Source organism: Lissotriton helveticus, chromosome 3_1, assembly GCF_964261635.1.
Source record: "Lissotriton helveticus chromosome 3_1, aLisHel1.1, whole genome shotgun sequence".
NCBI classification, from domain to species: domain Eukaryota; kingdom Metazoa; phylum Chordata; class Amphibia; order Caudata; family Salamandridae; genus Lissotriton; species Lissotriton helveticus.
This window is the reverse complement of record NC_136061.1, coordinates 1,691,190,929-1,691,207,781: the sequence shown is the minus strand read 5'-3', so window position 1 is coordinate 1,691,207,781 and position 16,853 is coordinate 1,691,190,929. Positions and strand designations below refer to the sequence as shown.

At 41.3% G+C, this 16,853-nt stretch overlaps 1 protein-coding gene across 1 annotated transcript in view; it reads left to right on the top strand.

Moving 5' to 3' along the window:
* Positions 1-16,853, top strand: part of LRP1B (LDL receptor related protein 1B) — a 3,812,342-nt gene that overhangs the window by 1,650,691 nt on the left and 2,144,798 nt on the right. The window contains exon 16 of the mRNA XM_078683424.1: positions 7,028-7,168. Coding sequence (XP_078539550.1) covers positions 7,028-7,168 — 141 coding nt within the window. The remainder of the gene's footprint in view (positions 1-7,027; positions 7,169-16,853) is intronic.

Below are 16,853 nucleotides of genomic sequence, written 5' to 3'. Positions count from 1 at the left end.
GTAGAAATTTATAAGTGTAGTTTTGCAACTATCTGATCTACTTGTAAAGTGACTATTCAATGCAAGGACCCCTTTATAGCGCTTAAAATTTGATCAGTCTTTTGGTTGGGAGGTCCAAAGCATGAACAGGGACTCAAGCCTTTGTTCTGCAGGACATACACAGAGTTCTGCAAGGGAGTGGCAATAAAGTATCTCATGTTCTATTGTTACAACATAAACGTTAATTGATAAAGGCTTGGTGACATATTGGGTTGCAAGATGGCATCAGTCCTAAGCTTTCATTTATGAACCTATTGTATTTTGGGAGTTGTAGTCGTGCTCCATTTGAATTAAACAAATGGCACCAAAATACCAGTTTGCATAAATGTACATGGCTGGAATAAAACATCCATCTGTTGTGAATATGATGTTATGTTAAATCCATTTGAATAGCACTTCCCCACCCATTCAGAATCTGCGTGCCCTTTACTCTCCCAGGTCTCTCGTTCACTGGCGTTAATGCTGTTGTGTTTCATATAGTTTACGCTGCACAGGGGCCAGCAAGCTGGGAGTGGATTGGGACACTATCTAGTGATGGGTTATAGTAGAGAATACCCGTCTACATCTTGGGATGGCGATGCTTGCAGCACTATTTTTTGTAAATCTGGGTTACTGTGCCAAAGTCTCACACATGGGAAACCCCTGCCGCCCAACAGCTGTTTGTCAACAGTAAACCTCAATTGAATATATAGAAAGTGTACAGCACCACGTTCACAGCAGTACACGCGAGAATGCAACTTGCTCGTATCACTACTACTACTGTACACTTTACTTATATATTTCACAGCGCCATACTCAAACCTTCAACATTCTGCAACTGACAAGTAGGAACCCTAGTGAGGCAGATGTGGCTTTTTTTCATCCTTTTTATCTTGTTAAAGTAGCATTTGGGTAATTTGGGTAATAGTATAAGTATAGTATAATTTATTTAAACTAAACTTTCCCTATTGCCTCTTTTTTTTAAAAAATTCTCAGGGGGAGAACCCCCTCCGAAACCTTATTATGGAGGTCGTGCTTGCTCACCACAGGTCGCTCATCCAGATCTTTTACGCCGCACTGCTTTTAAATGTCACCAGCCGCTACTACCCACCACTAAATATTATGGATAGATTTACAAGTATCTACAGATTGACTGCTGAAAATGCCTATAGTGACACCCAATAATGATCCTCACTACCAACATGGGACATATAAAGTCAGGTCCCATAGACCAGGTAATGGTTGAATGTAAAGAACACTAAAGTGGTGGGTGGAATACTTGCAATTTGTCTAACCACTGTAAATCGCTCTGGGTTGCATTCCAAGCCATCATTCTTTGGCATACCATGCACCCTGAGTTTGGACCCAGCTATATGCAAATCAGCCTTGACACTGCTCTAATAGGAAAGTCCATCATGAGCTGCCAAACGAAGCCTTTCCTGAACTGGAACACCAGCAACCCAAGGCTGGTGTGCCCAGAAGTTAGTCCCATGCTCACCGTGCCACTGGAACCATGTTACACCTAACTGAAGAGTCCCCGTCAATGCGATACCGGTCCTGGGTTGCATGTGTTCAGAATTCCAGCATTATTTAAGCCCTGTAAATCTATCTAATTAGTCTTACAGATAGAAATAAAAACTTACCTTTTACCATCTTTATATTCTAAACTAGCCTTTGGAGCATTTTATCTTGCAAAGTACTTATTAACAAAGCACTACAATGATTGATTAAATACCAACACAATTTTAGCATCTTGTGTAGTTAATAACTGAGGCTTTAAATGTGTGTAAACAGTTGGTGGTTTTAGATTCACTAACATCAAATATGTTCAGACAATGTTCAATCATGTCACGTATAGCACCGTTCTATTTGCATAATAACTTGCTTCGAATAACCAGGGTACAATCTTCAATATGTGAATGACTAGCTCTAGAAATTCCAATATTACTATACCACTGGTCAGTAGCTAATTTTCCTGAAACAGTACATCTAATATGTTTGCATTGCATAGCAAATTTTGAATGCAGGTCAAAATTGTTCAGCTCAATAACTTGCTAACAGATCCAACTGAGTGTAGCACATCGCTTTAGGAACATTCTGGGGTAGTGTGACATTATGTATATTCACTCAATTTAGGTAACTGACTGTTATAAAATCATACCTATAACTTTTGGTTTGCTTGTTAATTTAAAAGAGAATAGTACATGAAAATCTCTTTTCACAATTGTAATGTGAAATGTATGCCTATGATCTAACAGATTACATCACTCATGGCATGGTAGACTACACCACTGACGACAACACTAATGACATCATCCAGTCATTGTGACAGAGTCCTATAGTGTTTGTGGACTTGAAGTAATTGAACACACTACACATGTGCCCAATTATCTATCACAAGGCCTTGTGCCCAACTCACTGCAGAGCGGCCAATCATAGAGGAGTGGCCAACCCCCCAGGAGGGGGGCCAAACACTGCTGTACACATTCTTTGACACTATGCAGCAGTGAGTAGGTTGGCCCTGTACCCAACCCACTGCAAGCAGCCAACCACCCCTGTGCATGGCCTAAGGAGATCCATGTAATTTTTTCATTGTTTTTGGGTACCACATGACCTGTAGTCGTACTACAGTTTCACAGGTGGAGCCACATAGGGCCCGATTCACAGAACTAACTTAAGACAAAATCCTAAGGTTACTACCATTTTGGTATTCACAGAAGGAACTTACTCATTTTGGTCTTGTATTGGCATGGTGGCTAGGGAGAGGTCAGCTGATCGGAGGTATGCTGGTATGATGTTGTGCAGGGCCTTATATGCATGCGTGAAGAGCTTGAAGGTTATTATTATTTCGATTGGGAGCCAGTAGCGGTCGCGGAGGTGTTTAGTGATGTGGTTGCAGCGGTGGATGTCTAGGATCATTCTCGCTGTGGTGTTCTGGATGGTCTGGAGCTTGCGAAGGAGTTTTTTTATTGATTCCAGCATGGAGGGCGTTGCCGTAGTCCAATCTGCTAGTGATGAGGGTGTGTGTGACCATTTTTCTGGATCCATAGGGGATTAATTTGAACATTTTCCGGAGTATGCAGAGGGTGTTGAAGCAGGCCGAGTATACGACGTTGATCTGGTGGTTCATAGTGAGTGATGAGTCCAGAATAATGCTGAGGTTTCATGAGTGGTCTGTGTGTGTATGGGGTGTATGGAGTGTGTGTGTATGGGGGCAGTGCCAAGCTGGTTCAGTCCTATGTTGGTGAGGTTTTCTAGGAGGGTGGTGGTTTGGATTTGTCATGGTTCTCCAGGTGTAAGTGTAGGTGTCCGAGTGGTCTGTGGTGGCAAGGGCGTGGAGTGCGATGATGTTTGGCGATGGTGTTGGTAAAGGAAGCATGGGCCATGCGGCATGTACATGAGGGTTCTGCAGAGAGTTGTTTTGGGGTTGGTCTTGATCTGGAAGTGGAAGTGGAGATGTTCCATGGGGGTCGCAATATCATCCAGGTCAATGGATGTCATACAGAGGGAGCTTTTGTGGAAGATGGTGATGTCTCCTCCTAAGCGGGTGGGGTAGTCTTTTCTCACGATCTTGAATCCGTCGGGAATGGCATTTGCGAAGTTGGAGCGGATTTGGTGTTGGTCCAGGTTTCTATTAGGAAGGCAACGTCGGGCATGTGGGTGTTTGAGTAGGTCCCAGATTTCTATGGCGTACCTGAGTTGGTGAGCACACGCTTGGGAGGATGCAGTTCAGGTCGTGGTCGGGTCATGGTCGGGTTGCGGATGGGCGCAGACGGCTTGCCTTTGTCCTGCCTTTGGCATGCCCACTAAGGACTAGCCATTAAGTAAGGGTCGAGGGAGCGGGAGGAACACACTGGAGGCAGGCGGGCCGCAGGAGCAGCAGTGGTGGGGTGCAAAAAATGCAAAGAGCGTGAAAACAGAAAGAGAGAGCAAAGCAAAGACAGAGGGAGCAAAATGAAAAACGATAGAGCAGCTAAAGAAAAATAGAGCAAAATGAGAAAAAAAGAGGGCAGATAAAGTCAAGAGAGGTGGGACAGCAGAAGAGCAGAGTGCTCTCTGACTGGACCACCAGGGATGAGGCTCAGGCAGAAGCCTGCAGGTGGAAGAGGGCTTGAACCTGCGGCCAGACCGAGAGCCCAGGGCTCACAGGGCACGTACTGGTGGGTTTGTGCGGGGAGAGCTGACCAATTCAGATTATTCTGTACTGTGGTCCGTGGTCTAGCTGTCCTTGCCACTCATCGACCGCCATTAAGTAGGGATCAGGGGTGGGCGGGAGCAGGAAGGACATGCTGGAGAGGGAAGTGGCCGCAAGAGCAGCAGCGGCAGGTTGCGCGAAAAATGCAAAAGAGTGGCAAAAGAGAAAGCAAAAAAAAGGGAGCAAAAAGAAAACAGAGAGAGCAACCAAAGAAAAAGAGAGCAAAATGTGAAAAAAGAAGGCAGAGAAAGTCAAGAGAGGCGGAACAGCAGAAAAGCATAGTGATCTCCCACTGGACCACCAGAGATGAGACACAGGCAGGAGCCTGCAGGTGGAAGAGGGCCTCAAGCCTGCAGCCTGACAGAGAATCCAGGGCTCACAGGGCACTTACTGGTGGATATGTGCGGGGGAGAGCTGACCAAGTCAGATCATTTTGTACTGTGGTACTGTGACTGGTATGCGGTAACAAAATGACCAGTGGGAAACAAAATCACTCGGCCAATCAGAATGGACCTTTTTTATTTTTTGATATAATTGGAGTCCCACAAGACTAACCGTCCAGAAATTCCTATCTTTTTCTAGGCTTTAACCACTTCATGCCAAAACCGATCCCCACTTTAAAGTAGGCCTGGGCAAAATGTGTTTATGCTGGTGTAATTCATGTAATTGCAGTGATTTCGGATTATGCTTGTTATTCAATATTCCTGAATTACGCCATCATGCCATTTTGCGTTATTGCACACCATTCCCAGTAAATATTTACCATGAATGCTCCATTGCAGTTAAAAATGTAACCCAAATGCATGGGAATAACAGCTCATGGAGAGGTGTGGCGCCGCGGCCAGGGCGACTGACGCTGGAATCTGGGGACCACGGTTCGATCCCCCGCTCCGGCGGCAGGGTAGCCCAGCACCATGTGACTCTGGGCAATAGCTCGCTTAATCTTCCCGACGGCTCCCAGCGCCTAGAGACCCTTACGGGTGATTGTGCGCTTTACAAAATGTGGACTTTACTCATGAACGGCTTTTCTTTGCAGTGACATTTTTTATCATTAATATTTTATCGGGAAATGTGCCTTTAAGTCAAAAATTGACATGAGGTCACATTTCACATAAATTATACCATGAAATTATGGATTTACATTTCACCTATCCGCTAAAATCAATTATGTGAATTTTGCACAGATTTATTTTAAGAGCCTATTTCTCAAAATTGGTTGCACAGATTTACAACAAAGCACAAAAAGCATGCTTTCCAAGTAACTAACTTTTTGCCGAATTGGGTTTAGTTCCATTTCTGTCATTTTTCCTATGGGAATTAATGTGGGAAATCAAACTTTTTAAACCCCCTTTTCTAGGCCCCTGCTTGACTGATCTACATACATTTTCCATGAAGGAGGCGAGATGAATGAATGTTCCTATTGGAAAGTTTTGTCCAGATTTGGCAAATGATACTAATACTATCAAACAAACTCTTCCTATGGACACTTTGACAAACTAACTACACAGTGGTGACTGCCGCTTATGTAATATTGGTTTGTAGGTTGTTGATCAAACTAGAGTATTCTCTAGTAGGCTCTGCCTCACCCACCAAGTTGGTTTTAAAACTCTTGCATAACAGCAAGGGGACAGTGTGAATGTTGTGTGAAGTGTAAACCATAAGGTAAGCAGCACAATCGATTTGTACCTTCTTCGCCAGTCCGTCTGTTTCAGAGTTTGATGTCTATTTTTAACTTTTTGGGAATTACATTAATGAATCACAGATGTAACACTATTTTGATTTTAAAAACAGTGGAATCAAATATCTATTATGAGATTTCCCATTTTGAATATTGATAGACAGTCTAGAAGAGATACCATGCAGGCTATCCTATGGCAACAACAGTACTCACTTTATATTTAGCCCTTCACCTTACAATATGTGTTGTAAAGTGTTACATGGTTGTATATTCCCGCATACAACTCACCAACATGATTTTTCAAGTAAAGCTCGGCTTGCTGTATGGTTAGCAAGCACAAAGGCACTCCATAAGCAGAAGTCCACACTAGTGAGCATGCGGGATGATTAGATTTACAAAATCATCCTTCTCTGCTCTTGTACAGAGGGCAGAGTAATGATGTGTACTTATAGTGTTCGTGCCTAGGATGCACTGGGCTCTCTCTTTTTGAGCCTTGACTCTGAATATACACATCTGCAAGTGAACTTATATGACACGTGTACATTAGTGTACATGCTTAGCCGACCATCTCTCTGAAACCAGCGTGGATACTTCCACGCTTGGAGAGAGTGCCAGGCAAGGTCGAGCCTACTGCATTTGTAAATTCCTGATTATCAATTATTTGGTGCTCTGAAAAGTCCCACGTATTGACTGCAGCCTCTCAAAGGTGCAAGGTTAATCAGAGACAGATGCAAGGGTAGTTAGGTCAAACCAGATGTGAGGTACTGTGCTCAGTACCCAGAATTCCTCATTTGCTTCCTCTGTCGTTACACTGCTTCACCAGAATGACTGCTTTGATGATATGTAGGTCTGACTTTGACCCTTGATGCTATTAGCAGCTGCAAGTGTGCTTTTAAGAAGCGGTACAAAGGTTTAGTTACAAATTGGCTACAGTTGTCCTGCAGTGTTTCATCTCAGGGATCATGGCCCGGCCCACTGCAACTACCAGTTTCTCTCCAGGTCAAGCTAAGGGCATATGCCATTGAGTCCTATCACTCCACTTCTATTGTCCAGTGTTTCAATTTTTACTGACAGTTTTTGTAACAATTTAGATTTTCGTCAGTTACATGCTGTATTTTATCTGCTTTTCTTTTTAGTAAATCCTGGTGAAGTTTTTCCCCAACTCTGCAAGCCTGGGGAATTTCGATGCAAGAATAAGCGCTGTATTCGTGATATCTGGCAATGTGATGGAGATGACGATTGTTTGGATGGCAGTGATGAAGATCGTGAAATATGTTGTACGTATTTATTTTTTAATATGGTTTGTATTTTAATTAGGTTTTTGCAGAAATGTAACATTTAATTTAACAATCTTTGAGCCTTTGTATTTTCTAGGTCTCGTATACAGACAACTTTAGCAGTCGATTGGCCATACATAATATTTCCAATATTCAGAGTAGGCTTGGAGTACGCCTTTGCCGATGAATAGATGGCTTTGCTGTCTATCTCAATTCAACGGCCTAACTCCATATTCTTGCATCTGTTCTGTCCAGCAACATCTCAGTCTCACAGTCATTTGAATAGCTGATATATATTCTTCCATGATTGATGTTGCTGGCATTCAGAGAACTTATCCCTATGTTGTCCCCTTCCCCTCAGGCTTGTTGCCCCTTCCCCTGCCACTCGTCCACTTACTTTTTAATATTAAACATTTTGCACTTTCTGAGCTCCATCTTTGAATGAGTTTGTAACAATTTCAAAATTTCCTTCAATGCCTGCACATGCTCATGCATGCATTACAGGCACCATGAAATGTGCTTGTATTATTGAACACATCCAAGATGGTATCAGTGTGTGTGCATTTATCCACCATGGCCATCTTTGAATGGGTCTATTGAAATGATACAGAGGTATTCCTAAATGGTTGACCTGGATGGTTTTGTATACATGGCAGCAGTCTTTGAATGGGTTTGTTCAAGTATTACAAACATATACAAAGATGGCCACCCTAAATGTGTGCATATTAATGGCCTCCATCTTTGAATGCATGTGTATGATTTTACAAACTCATTTAAAGGTGGCTGCAGTGGGCGTGCAAATATCCTCTGAGGACATCAAATACAAATACATTGGAAAAGCTAATACGTTTTACTGCTGAGACCTATTGGCATTGCCATTATTTGTGTACTATGTGAGCATAATACCATGTAAATTACAATCGTTGGATTTTGCAAATCTTTCATTTTTATCTGTTTTATCCTTACTTTTTGTTTTGCTCTCGAGATACTGGTTCAAGTGGAAAATATCATACAGGAATTAGAAAACTCAATAGGTTCTGCAGCACTTGTGCTCTGACAGCAATTTTCACACTATGACTTTAGAAACTGTATTCAAATACATTGAGAAATTATCTCAATAGAATTTTTTACCTGGTGTACAGTTCACACATACATAACCACCCACGTTTATTTAAAAAAGATATTTTGGGCCCTATGTGCACTGTTAACCATGAGTTTATGACTGCAGGCACCTTCTTCGACAACCTGCAGGGAACTCACTAAGAAATTCTTGGCAGGGGTAAATAGTTCTTCAAGTGTGGATTTCTCCACCACAAGTGCAAAGGATTATTTGGTCTTAAATTCCACTCAAAGTAAATTTGGCAAATTGCACAAGCATGTGGAAAGAGGAAAAAACTAGGATAAACAAAGATATTTCTCCTTGTTACACCTCCTCTGGGGAAGGTGTACCTTTCCAAACCTTGGGTGGATGCATGGGAACACCTACGCTCCACCCATGGAGTGCCGCCCTGGCGCAGAGTGACATAAGGCTTCATTACTCCAGATTTACCACGCCATGCAGGGCCCACAAGGAGGCCTTGTGTGGCATGGTTGATCTCATTATAGGTTTTGCTTCGTCCTGTGCCCCCTTGCATGGCGCAAGTGCGACACAAAACCCTTGATTAATATGCCCCTAAGATCACAGAGGGTAGGATGGTGATCTACTGTTCCAGTATAAGTTACTGTGTGCTTGAGGCTGAGTCCTGCCCATATACATTCATAATAACAAACAGTCATTTTTTGCATAATCTGACAGGCCTAATGAAGCACCTTTATACTCATACATAATGTTGATAAATAGAGTTGTATTTCAGAATTCAAATCCTAAACGTGGGTTGTATTTTGGATGATAGTTTAAAGGACTGTTAGTGATATTCTTTAGCAGTCCACCAGGATTTATATCGTTTTCACTTTGTGCAGAAATTCCAGACACGTGAAATCGTTCATGTCAAGTGCATACGAATTCCCACTTGATTCAATATTTTTGTAAAAATGTTGCACTTGACTGACTGCAGTTTACCCTCACTTACCCTTCATCTCAGGCTGACCTTTACAAACACGCAGGCAAAATGTATGCATTCCCTAAAGACTAGACTTTTTAGATAGAGCAGCGAAGTGTTACAGTGTATTTCTTGCGACGTTTAAATACATAACGTAATAAATGGGGTTATTTAATCATATACCACGCTCGCAAATGCATAACAAATTAACTTATAGCAGAAGAGATTCCAAAATAGTATGCACGCAAACTCATAAATATATCTATAGCGATGCCCTAAGCTACTTACTTTCCATTTTAATTAAATAAATATGCATGGTGTGTGACATATACATTAGCAAAAAATCATATGTTATGAAACAAGATCCACACATTTTTCAGATTTCTCTTTAACGTTTGGAATATACTTTATAGATCACATTTATAAACATGGTCAATGTTGAATCGAGCTTTGAAGAAGGAAAATCTCATGGTTCAATCAACCTACCTTTAATCAGCAAGAGCGATGACATATATTACGCTGTTCCTTATTTAAATGTAGACGTACTTCAAACACACCTACTCCATCAATGTTTTTCTCGTAATGTACCTGTTTTTTCTTTAACCAATATGTGCATTGGGAATGTAGGACTGTCTGCTTCTATTATCTGAGAAGACCACCTGGACATGACCGCGCTATAGAAATAAACACAGTCACACAGACAGACAAACAGACATCCATATGTACTAAGAAAGAACTTAGACGAGGTAGGAAGGTGTACTTTACTCTCTTCCATTTTGGCCAATGGCAGGGACATTATAGGCCTTAAGCCTTCCTCAAGGACTGGTGGGTTTAATTGTAATTCTAATCCATGTTTAGCAGGTGTTGCACTCTGCCCATATGTTATTCACCATTCTAGGGGAAATAACGTGTACTCCCCAAATTTACTTGCAGGGAACATAGCCGGAATTGGAGTTTCCAGCACTGAGAGGAACTTGCAATGAAGACCTTGGTGTTAAAAGCCTTAAAGCAAACTTGAAACACAGAGAGTGTTTATAAACTGTTAGTTCACAACTACATTTCTAACATTGCATTTCTGGTTTCGCACCAATATTTTACATTTGCAGTCATAGAATGACCCATATTATCTGCATCTGTCCAGACAGAATTAAAGCTAACCATGAGGAAGGTATTAATTCCAGAAACAGTCCATTGAAAGGGTAACAATTGTTATAGGAAAATATTTCTTTCGGACCTTGATTATAAATAGTTCATATATACCTGCAGTATAATTTGTTCAGAATGTAATTCATCACAACACAGGCAAATGTGCTGCGTGCGCCTTTACCATTTACACCTAGCTCTACGTGGGCAGCCTCCAGAGCTTACTCATAAATTATTTTGGGTGGCAGCCAGCCATTTTACATTCATTTTTCTCCAAAGTCCAGCAACACACATCTCACCTTCCTTTACTCTAGATTAAAACCTTTGACGGTGGAAAATAAGAAATAAATATTCATGCAAATAACACATGATGTAAAACTATTGAAACAAATGCCAGCCTTCCACTGCCATATTTAAAAATAGACAGACAGAGCGCAAACAACTAGTGCTTGGTAGTTTACCACTAGGGCTTTGATATTAAGTTGATATAATCTGACACAATGGAAAGCCCCAACTGTAGACAAGAGCGACTTCTGCAAACAGTGCTAAAAGTTAGAACGGCACCATACTGCTGTATACAAAACTTATTGATAATATTGTTAAGCAATTAAAAGCTACACATTGGATGGATTTCGAAACAGTAAAAATATGTTCAGGAAAAGTACATGCCAAGTCCCACAATTGAGGAATCACACTCCATGGGGCATATTAGCAGGAACTTGCGATATTTATCGCAAAACGCGCTTATCGTGTTTATTTTTATCGCTGCCTATCGCTGGATATTTTAGCGGAGAAAACATGCTATTAGCAACATTTATCTCCACAGTGATAAAATATCCAGCGATGGTGATGAAATGCCTGAATATCTCTGGAAATCCAGCGATATTCAAGCATTAACGCCATGGTGGACTTAGCCTGAAAATCCACCTCCCATTGAGGAATACAGGTAAGTCAGTTTTTCAGCAGGTGTTAAATACTAGCAATAATCACGCTTAGCGTGATTTTTTTTGCCGCTTCGTCTGCGTTGGTTGGTTGTAGTGTTAGCACCTGTTTTCAGTCGCTTCTAGTTGGGAACGCCCATTTTGCATGTCATTAGCGATAATCATCGCTGGCATGCAAGGCAATAGGAAAACCGGCCTCTAACGCCTGTTAGCGACAGTGACAGCTTCCTGATGAGGCAATCAAAAATTGCCACTTTAGCAGCAAAAAGTGCCGCTAAAACAGCGATTAAGGCCTTGCTAATATGCCCCCATGCTCCCAAAGATAGGATATTAACAACGGAGGCTGGCGCAGGTAATCGCAGTGAGCGGTAGGGTGGGGGCATGGCGGGGTAGGAGGGGAGAAATGTCGACAGACAACAGAATAAGTACAATTAAATAAATAAATAAGACCTATTCCGTTGTCTGTTGTCTTCTCCACCCTGCCCTGCTTCACTGCCCCACTGCGCTTACCTGCACCGCCTGTGATTGGATCTTGATACCCTTAGATACCGAACTGATATGAAACACACATGGCAAACTTCACTACTACGTTATTTTCTACTTTTCCAAACAAATGTATCTACAAACTATGATAAGTATGTGGCAGGGAATTTGAGGATGTGGCCTAATGGCTAGAGCGGTTGCCTTGAAGCTGGGGAACCAGGTTTGAGTCTCAGAAGGAACGTTCAACATTCTTTCATTTTGGGCAAATCACTTAATCTCTCCTTGCCTAACAAAATAAATATATCCATCTGTAACACAACTCGTGCTCATGTATAGCACTATGATTCCTTTGGGTTTAGTTCAGACTATCAATTAACAGTCATGATGGGTTTTCAGTCCTGACCAGTGAGTCCAACTCAGACGCTAGCAGTGAGTGCTAAACCTGTTGACCCAGTTTGCCTTCATGTGACTACGGATCTAAACATCTCCCAGATATTTTTTCGTCTTGTTAAAAATATTCATCCTAACAAATTCTTAAGATTAAAAGCAGTCATTTCGGCATTACATTACATTTAAATTGTCTAATGAAGTGATGCAAGAAGGAAGTTGGGATATCTCTCAAAGTCATTTTATTATTTGCTTTCATCTATTCAGCTTGAGGTTTGGTTTATGAAGAAAATGCAAGTATACCATCCCTGACTCTAGAAAGACAGTGATCACAGTAATAAAAAATATAAACCCGCACAGGAGTGTGCCATGTACACACTAATGTCACTCAGAGTAGATCTGAAAATATATGCTAATATTTTATCCAATTTTTTTCTGCAACTTTTAACAGTCTTCAATAGAAAAATGGAAGAGTAAAATAACACAACCTTATCATTGAAATTACAGAATTGTTTGACAAAATGTACTGAACACCTGGCTGCAATCGCCTAGGGCCCTGAAAAGTGTTTGGAAGGATAATTTGGAAGTGTGTTTCAAATTTTGGAGATATATATATTTGAAAAAATAGTTTCTAGAGATAGATATCTTATTGTCTAGTAAATTCGAGACTGGTTTGATGTTGATCAGTAAGGGCTGATTTATTTTTATGCAATGTGGCATTAAGAATGGATAAATGCTCTTGCTACTATCATTTAACATGGTGTGGGTGAATTAGGGGCAGCAGGACATAGTAATAGGGTCATATCTAACCTAACACTGTTTGATGGGGAATTTAAGGAACATGCGTATGCTAACGTAAAATAACTTTATATTCAAAACAGGAAACCAGTGCATGCACACTTTAAAACATCTGGAGCATTTAAAGAGCTCTTGATCTAAACTAAACTTCTCTTACTAAGGTCTGTTATATTTGTGCCTTTTGCTAATTTGCTCAGTACATAAATGCAGGTACTTGCCAATTCATTTTGAAAATGATTTAGGTGAATTTGCTACCACGTCTCAGGCCAGTGTAGTCTCGTATGGAAAGGACTCCCTTTATTTATACTGGTGAATGTAGGCACTGATATACATTGAACTGCAATGTTACTGCGACTGTGTGATAATTTCACAATACCATGCAATTAGGAGAACATCCCGATGGAATGGGAAGTGCTGTATTGGACCAATAATTCTGATTGTAAAACCACAAGGAATTCGCCAAGCTGTGGAGTTTTACTGTATACATTTACCACCTGCTCTGTGCAGGTGGTATGTTTTTTTTCTCCAGGCATGCAAGTGTGACGAGGAGAGAGAAATGAGTGGAAGAATTAGGAGAGAGAAGGAGATAGTATGATCTTTTGGGGGGAGTATTGTACGCTCTGTCTGATACAAAATGGGAATGAGACTTGGCAGGTGCTTTAGCCAAAGTCTTTATCATTATTTTTCTGGCTGGTAAAATTGGCAGGAAAAATCGAGTCAGGAGCTCCCACAGCTGTAAAAATTAGATGTGGAAAAATCTAAGTGCTGGGAATCAGTCAGACCTTGTGCCATATTATAGAAGTGCCCCAGGTGTGTGAAGGGTGTTTGTGCTTGCCTTGTTCTCCCCGGAACACTTTGGTATTTTAGAATGGGCCCCTTCTGTAATACAGTGGCCCCATGCAAATGAAAGAATCTCTTTGCCTCTGCTCCCACACCATATTATGGACATGGTCGCAAAGGCACATAAGCTGTCAGGAGGCGCACTGAGAGTGCGCCACAAAAAGATGGCACACTGTCAGTGCATCCGCCTGATGGCAGCCCTCTGGAGGGGTTCAAAGTGGTCCTATGGACCCTCCAGATATCCCGTTGCAGACGGGTGCAGTCACTTCCTGCACCTGCCTGCAAGGGGATCCCCTCTTTAAAGCCCGACTCATCCTAGACATCCCTCGACGCAGCCACATCTCCGGCCACCTAAGGAACCTGCACTGGCTCCCCCTCAACAAGAGGATCACGTTCAGGCTCCTCACCCACGCACACAAGTCTCTCCACAACCTGGGCCCCAAGTACCTCAACGACCGCCTGACCTTCCACACGCCCACCCGCCAGCTACGATCCGCTAGCCTCGCCCTCGCCGCCGTACCACGCATCCGAAGAGCCACCGCCGGAGGCAGATCCTTCTCCTTCCTGGCGGCCAAGACATGGAACTCCCTCCCCATCCACCTTCGGCTGACCCAGGACCACCTCGCCTTCAGGAGACAACTCAAGACCTGGCTGTTCGAGCAGTAGCGGCCCCCTTCCCCCAAGCGCCTTGAGACCCTTCCGGTGAGTAGCGCGCTATACAAGGGATATGATTGATTGATTGATAAAGTGCAGGTGTATTCCGCCAGCACAGTAAAACATGGAGTGGCTTTGAAGCAGCAGCTCCGGATTTCACTTGAATGAGCCAGGGCAGCACAACTTTGTGACTGCCCTAAAGGCAGCGCTTTCAAACTAATAGGGCACAATTTCCCTGTTTGCACACAGTGCACCTGTTTGTAGGTACACCATGGTGTAAACCGGGAAAATCCACCCTATATTTAATTGGGCCCCAAAATAAATAATTCTGCTGACTCAAAGTCTGGCCCTATATGTACGTGTTCAAGGTACAAGATGCTGGCATATTGGATTCATTGATTCCCCGCCACAGAGTTGGTTTAAGAAAGATGCAAAGGGTTTGTCTATATCATAGTTTCATGAATTACTCAAAAGCCACTCTGGCCAAAAGAAAAGTCTACATTTTATATGCTATATGAAGCGTGCTAGGCTTATCTAAAATGTTGGTTCTCCTCCATAGTTTCGTAAAAGTGTGACTGTCTTTGAAACCCATGATGGAAGTCTATCATGGAGAGCTAAGTGATGGCTTCAGATACAACATTACCCTTTCTCTCTCTTTACCAAGTGTTGCCAAGTGCAAAATGTTGTCCTTTTGAATCTTTAAGTAGAATATTAAGACTATGGATGATACTGATGAATTTTAGTAAAATATGTTAGATTTGTTGTTCATTAAAAACAAAACCCAGGCTATTTTTAAAAGTTTAATATGTCAGAAATTGAAACTCAACATCCTTTGTTAAGAATAAGACTGGCAGGGCACAGGATGACAATTATTAATTCATAAAGCATCTTTCCAGAAGTTAAACTGGTAGAAAAATTGGACAAAATAAAATTGAGCTTGTGCGGTACATTATTTGTAAGGTTATGACCCTGCTCTACCAAAATGAATTTAAGGATTAAACAATACAGCTTTTTAATCAGATCGTTGTAGATGATGACCAACATGCCTAAGCATCTATTAGGCGAACTTCTTTGCTGACATTTTTAAAAGATGGTTAGTACATAAACACGTTAAAATTGCCCAAAAAAGCAACTCATTGAAATTAGGTTTTATATATAGAACGTCCTGCAATGTCTATTGTGTTCTGTTCTAATAAATACAGTACTACTTAGTATTATTACAATCACCCAAAAATGATACATATCGGAATGAAATTAAAAGACTTTTCACAATCTTAATATTTTTGTGGAGCTATTTGCAGAAATAACCTCTACAATGAAGACGTGTGAGTTTAATCCAAGCAAAAGCCCCAATCTAGGAAATTTAGTTCTGCTATCAGCAAAATTACTTCAGAAGTGAGTCACATAGTTTTATGTTAGTTTTGTAAATGTTCATTAAAACTCCATATGGGCTGGGGGTTTTATGAGAGGGTCAATTGAATAACTTTAACTACCTCCTAAATGCTAAAACGAATAACCAAAGTATTGAGATATGGTTGGGGCCCAACATGATTATGGGTAGTGAGCCCATTTAGGTAAGAAAAATGCAACATCAAGCAGTTTGCAGGAATTACACATTTCAAGCTCGAATCAAGTAGATTTACATCTTCCCCTGCAAGAAATAATACACCAGGAGACCTCTGCATCTTTAGCATGACTGGCATACATCAGTTATTTCCTTCCATATTTAATATAAACCTATTTGGCCTTGCTTAATGCACTACGATATTCCTGAAACTTCTTAACATCCAGTTGTTGATTCCATGGCAATGTTTTCAAGGCTATACGGAGTTCATTCTTTGCTTTGCTGCACATTCTATTGAATATTGGATTCTTAATGGAGGGTAAGTGGTGAGGAGCCCTAATGATAAGCTTGTAGCCAATTCATACACTGATAAATACAGATAGGTGGCACATATTCCTATAGATTAAGGGATTCACAGGTATATGCATGCACACATTCTCAGTGTGTATATCACTTCCAAATCACATAGCACAAACTTTGTTCAAAATAATCAAAACTCTTTTTTGTAGACTTGTGCAATTATTCTCCCATCCACGTACTAAGTAGAAAACCACAAACTAATACGTTTAATCATGCATTAACTGCAAGTAAGATATAGCCCTTTTAAACAGTATGCACTTCCTCAGCCATCTCAAATGGGCTTGATTAAATTATTTCATTAGCATTCATAAGATAAGGCAGTTTCAGTGTTTCTGCTTAATTATGTCAACCCTGGCTACATTTACTTGAGATGCACTGTGAATTCCATGACAAATGAGCCTTGAATTGTTTTTGTCAAGTAGTGTTAAATCACACATTCACGGGTGGTGATAGTCATAACAGAACATAAAGTCATT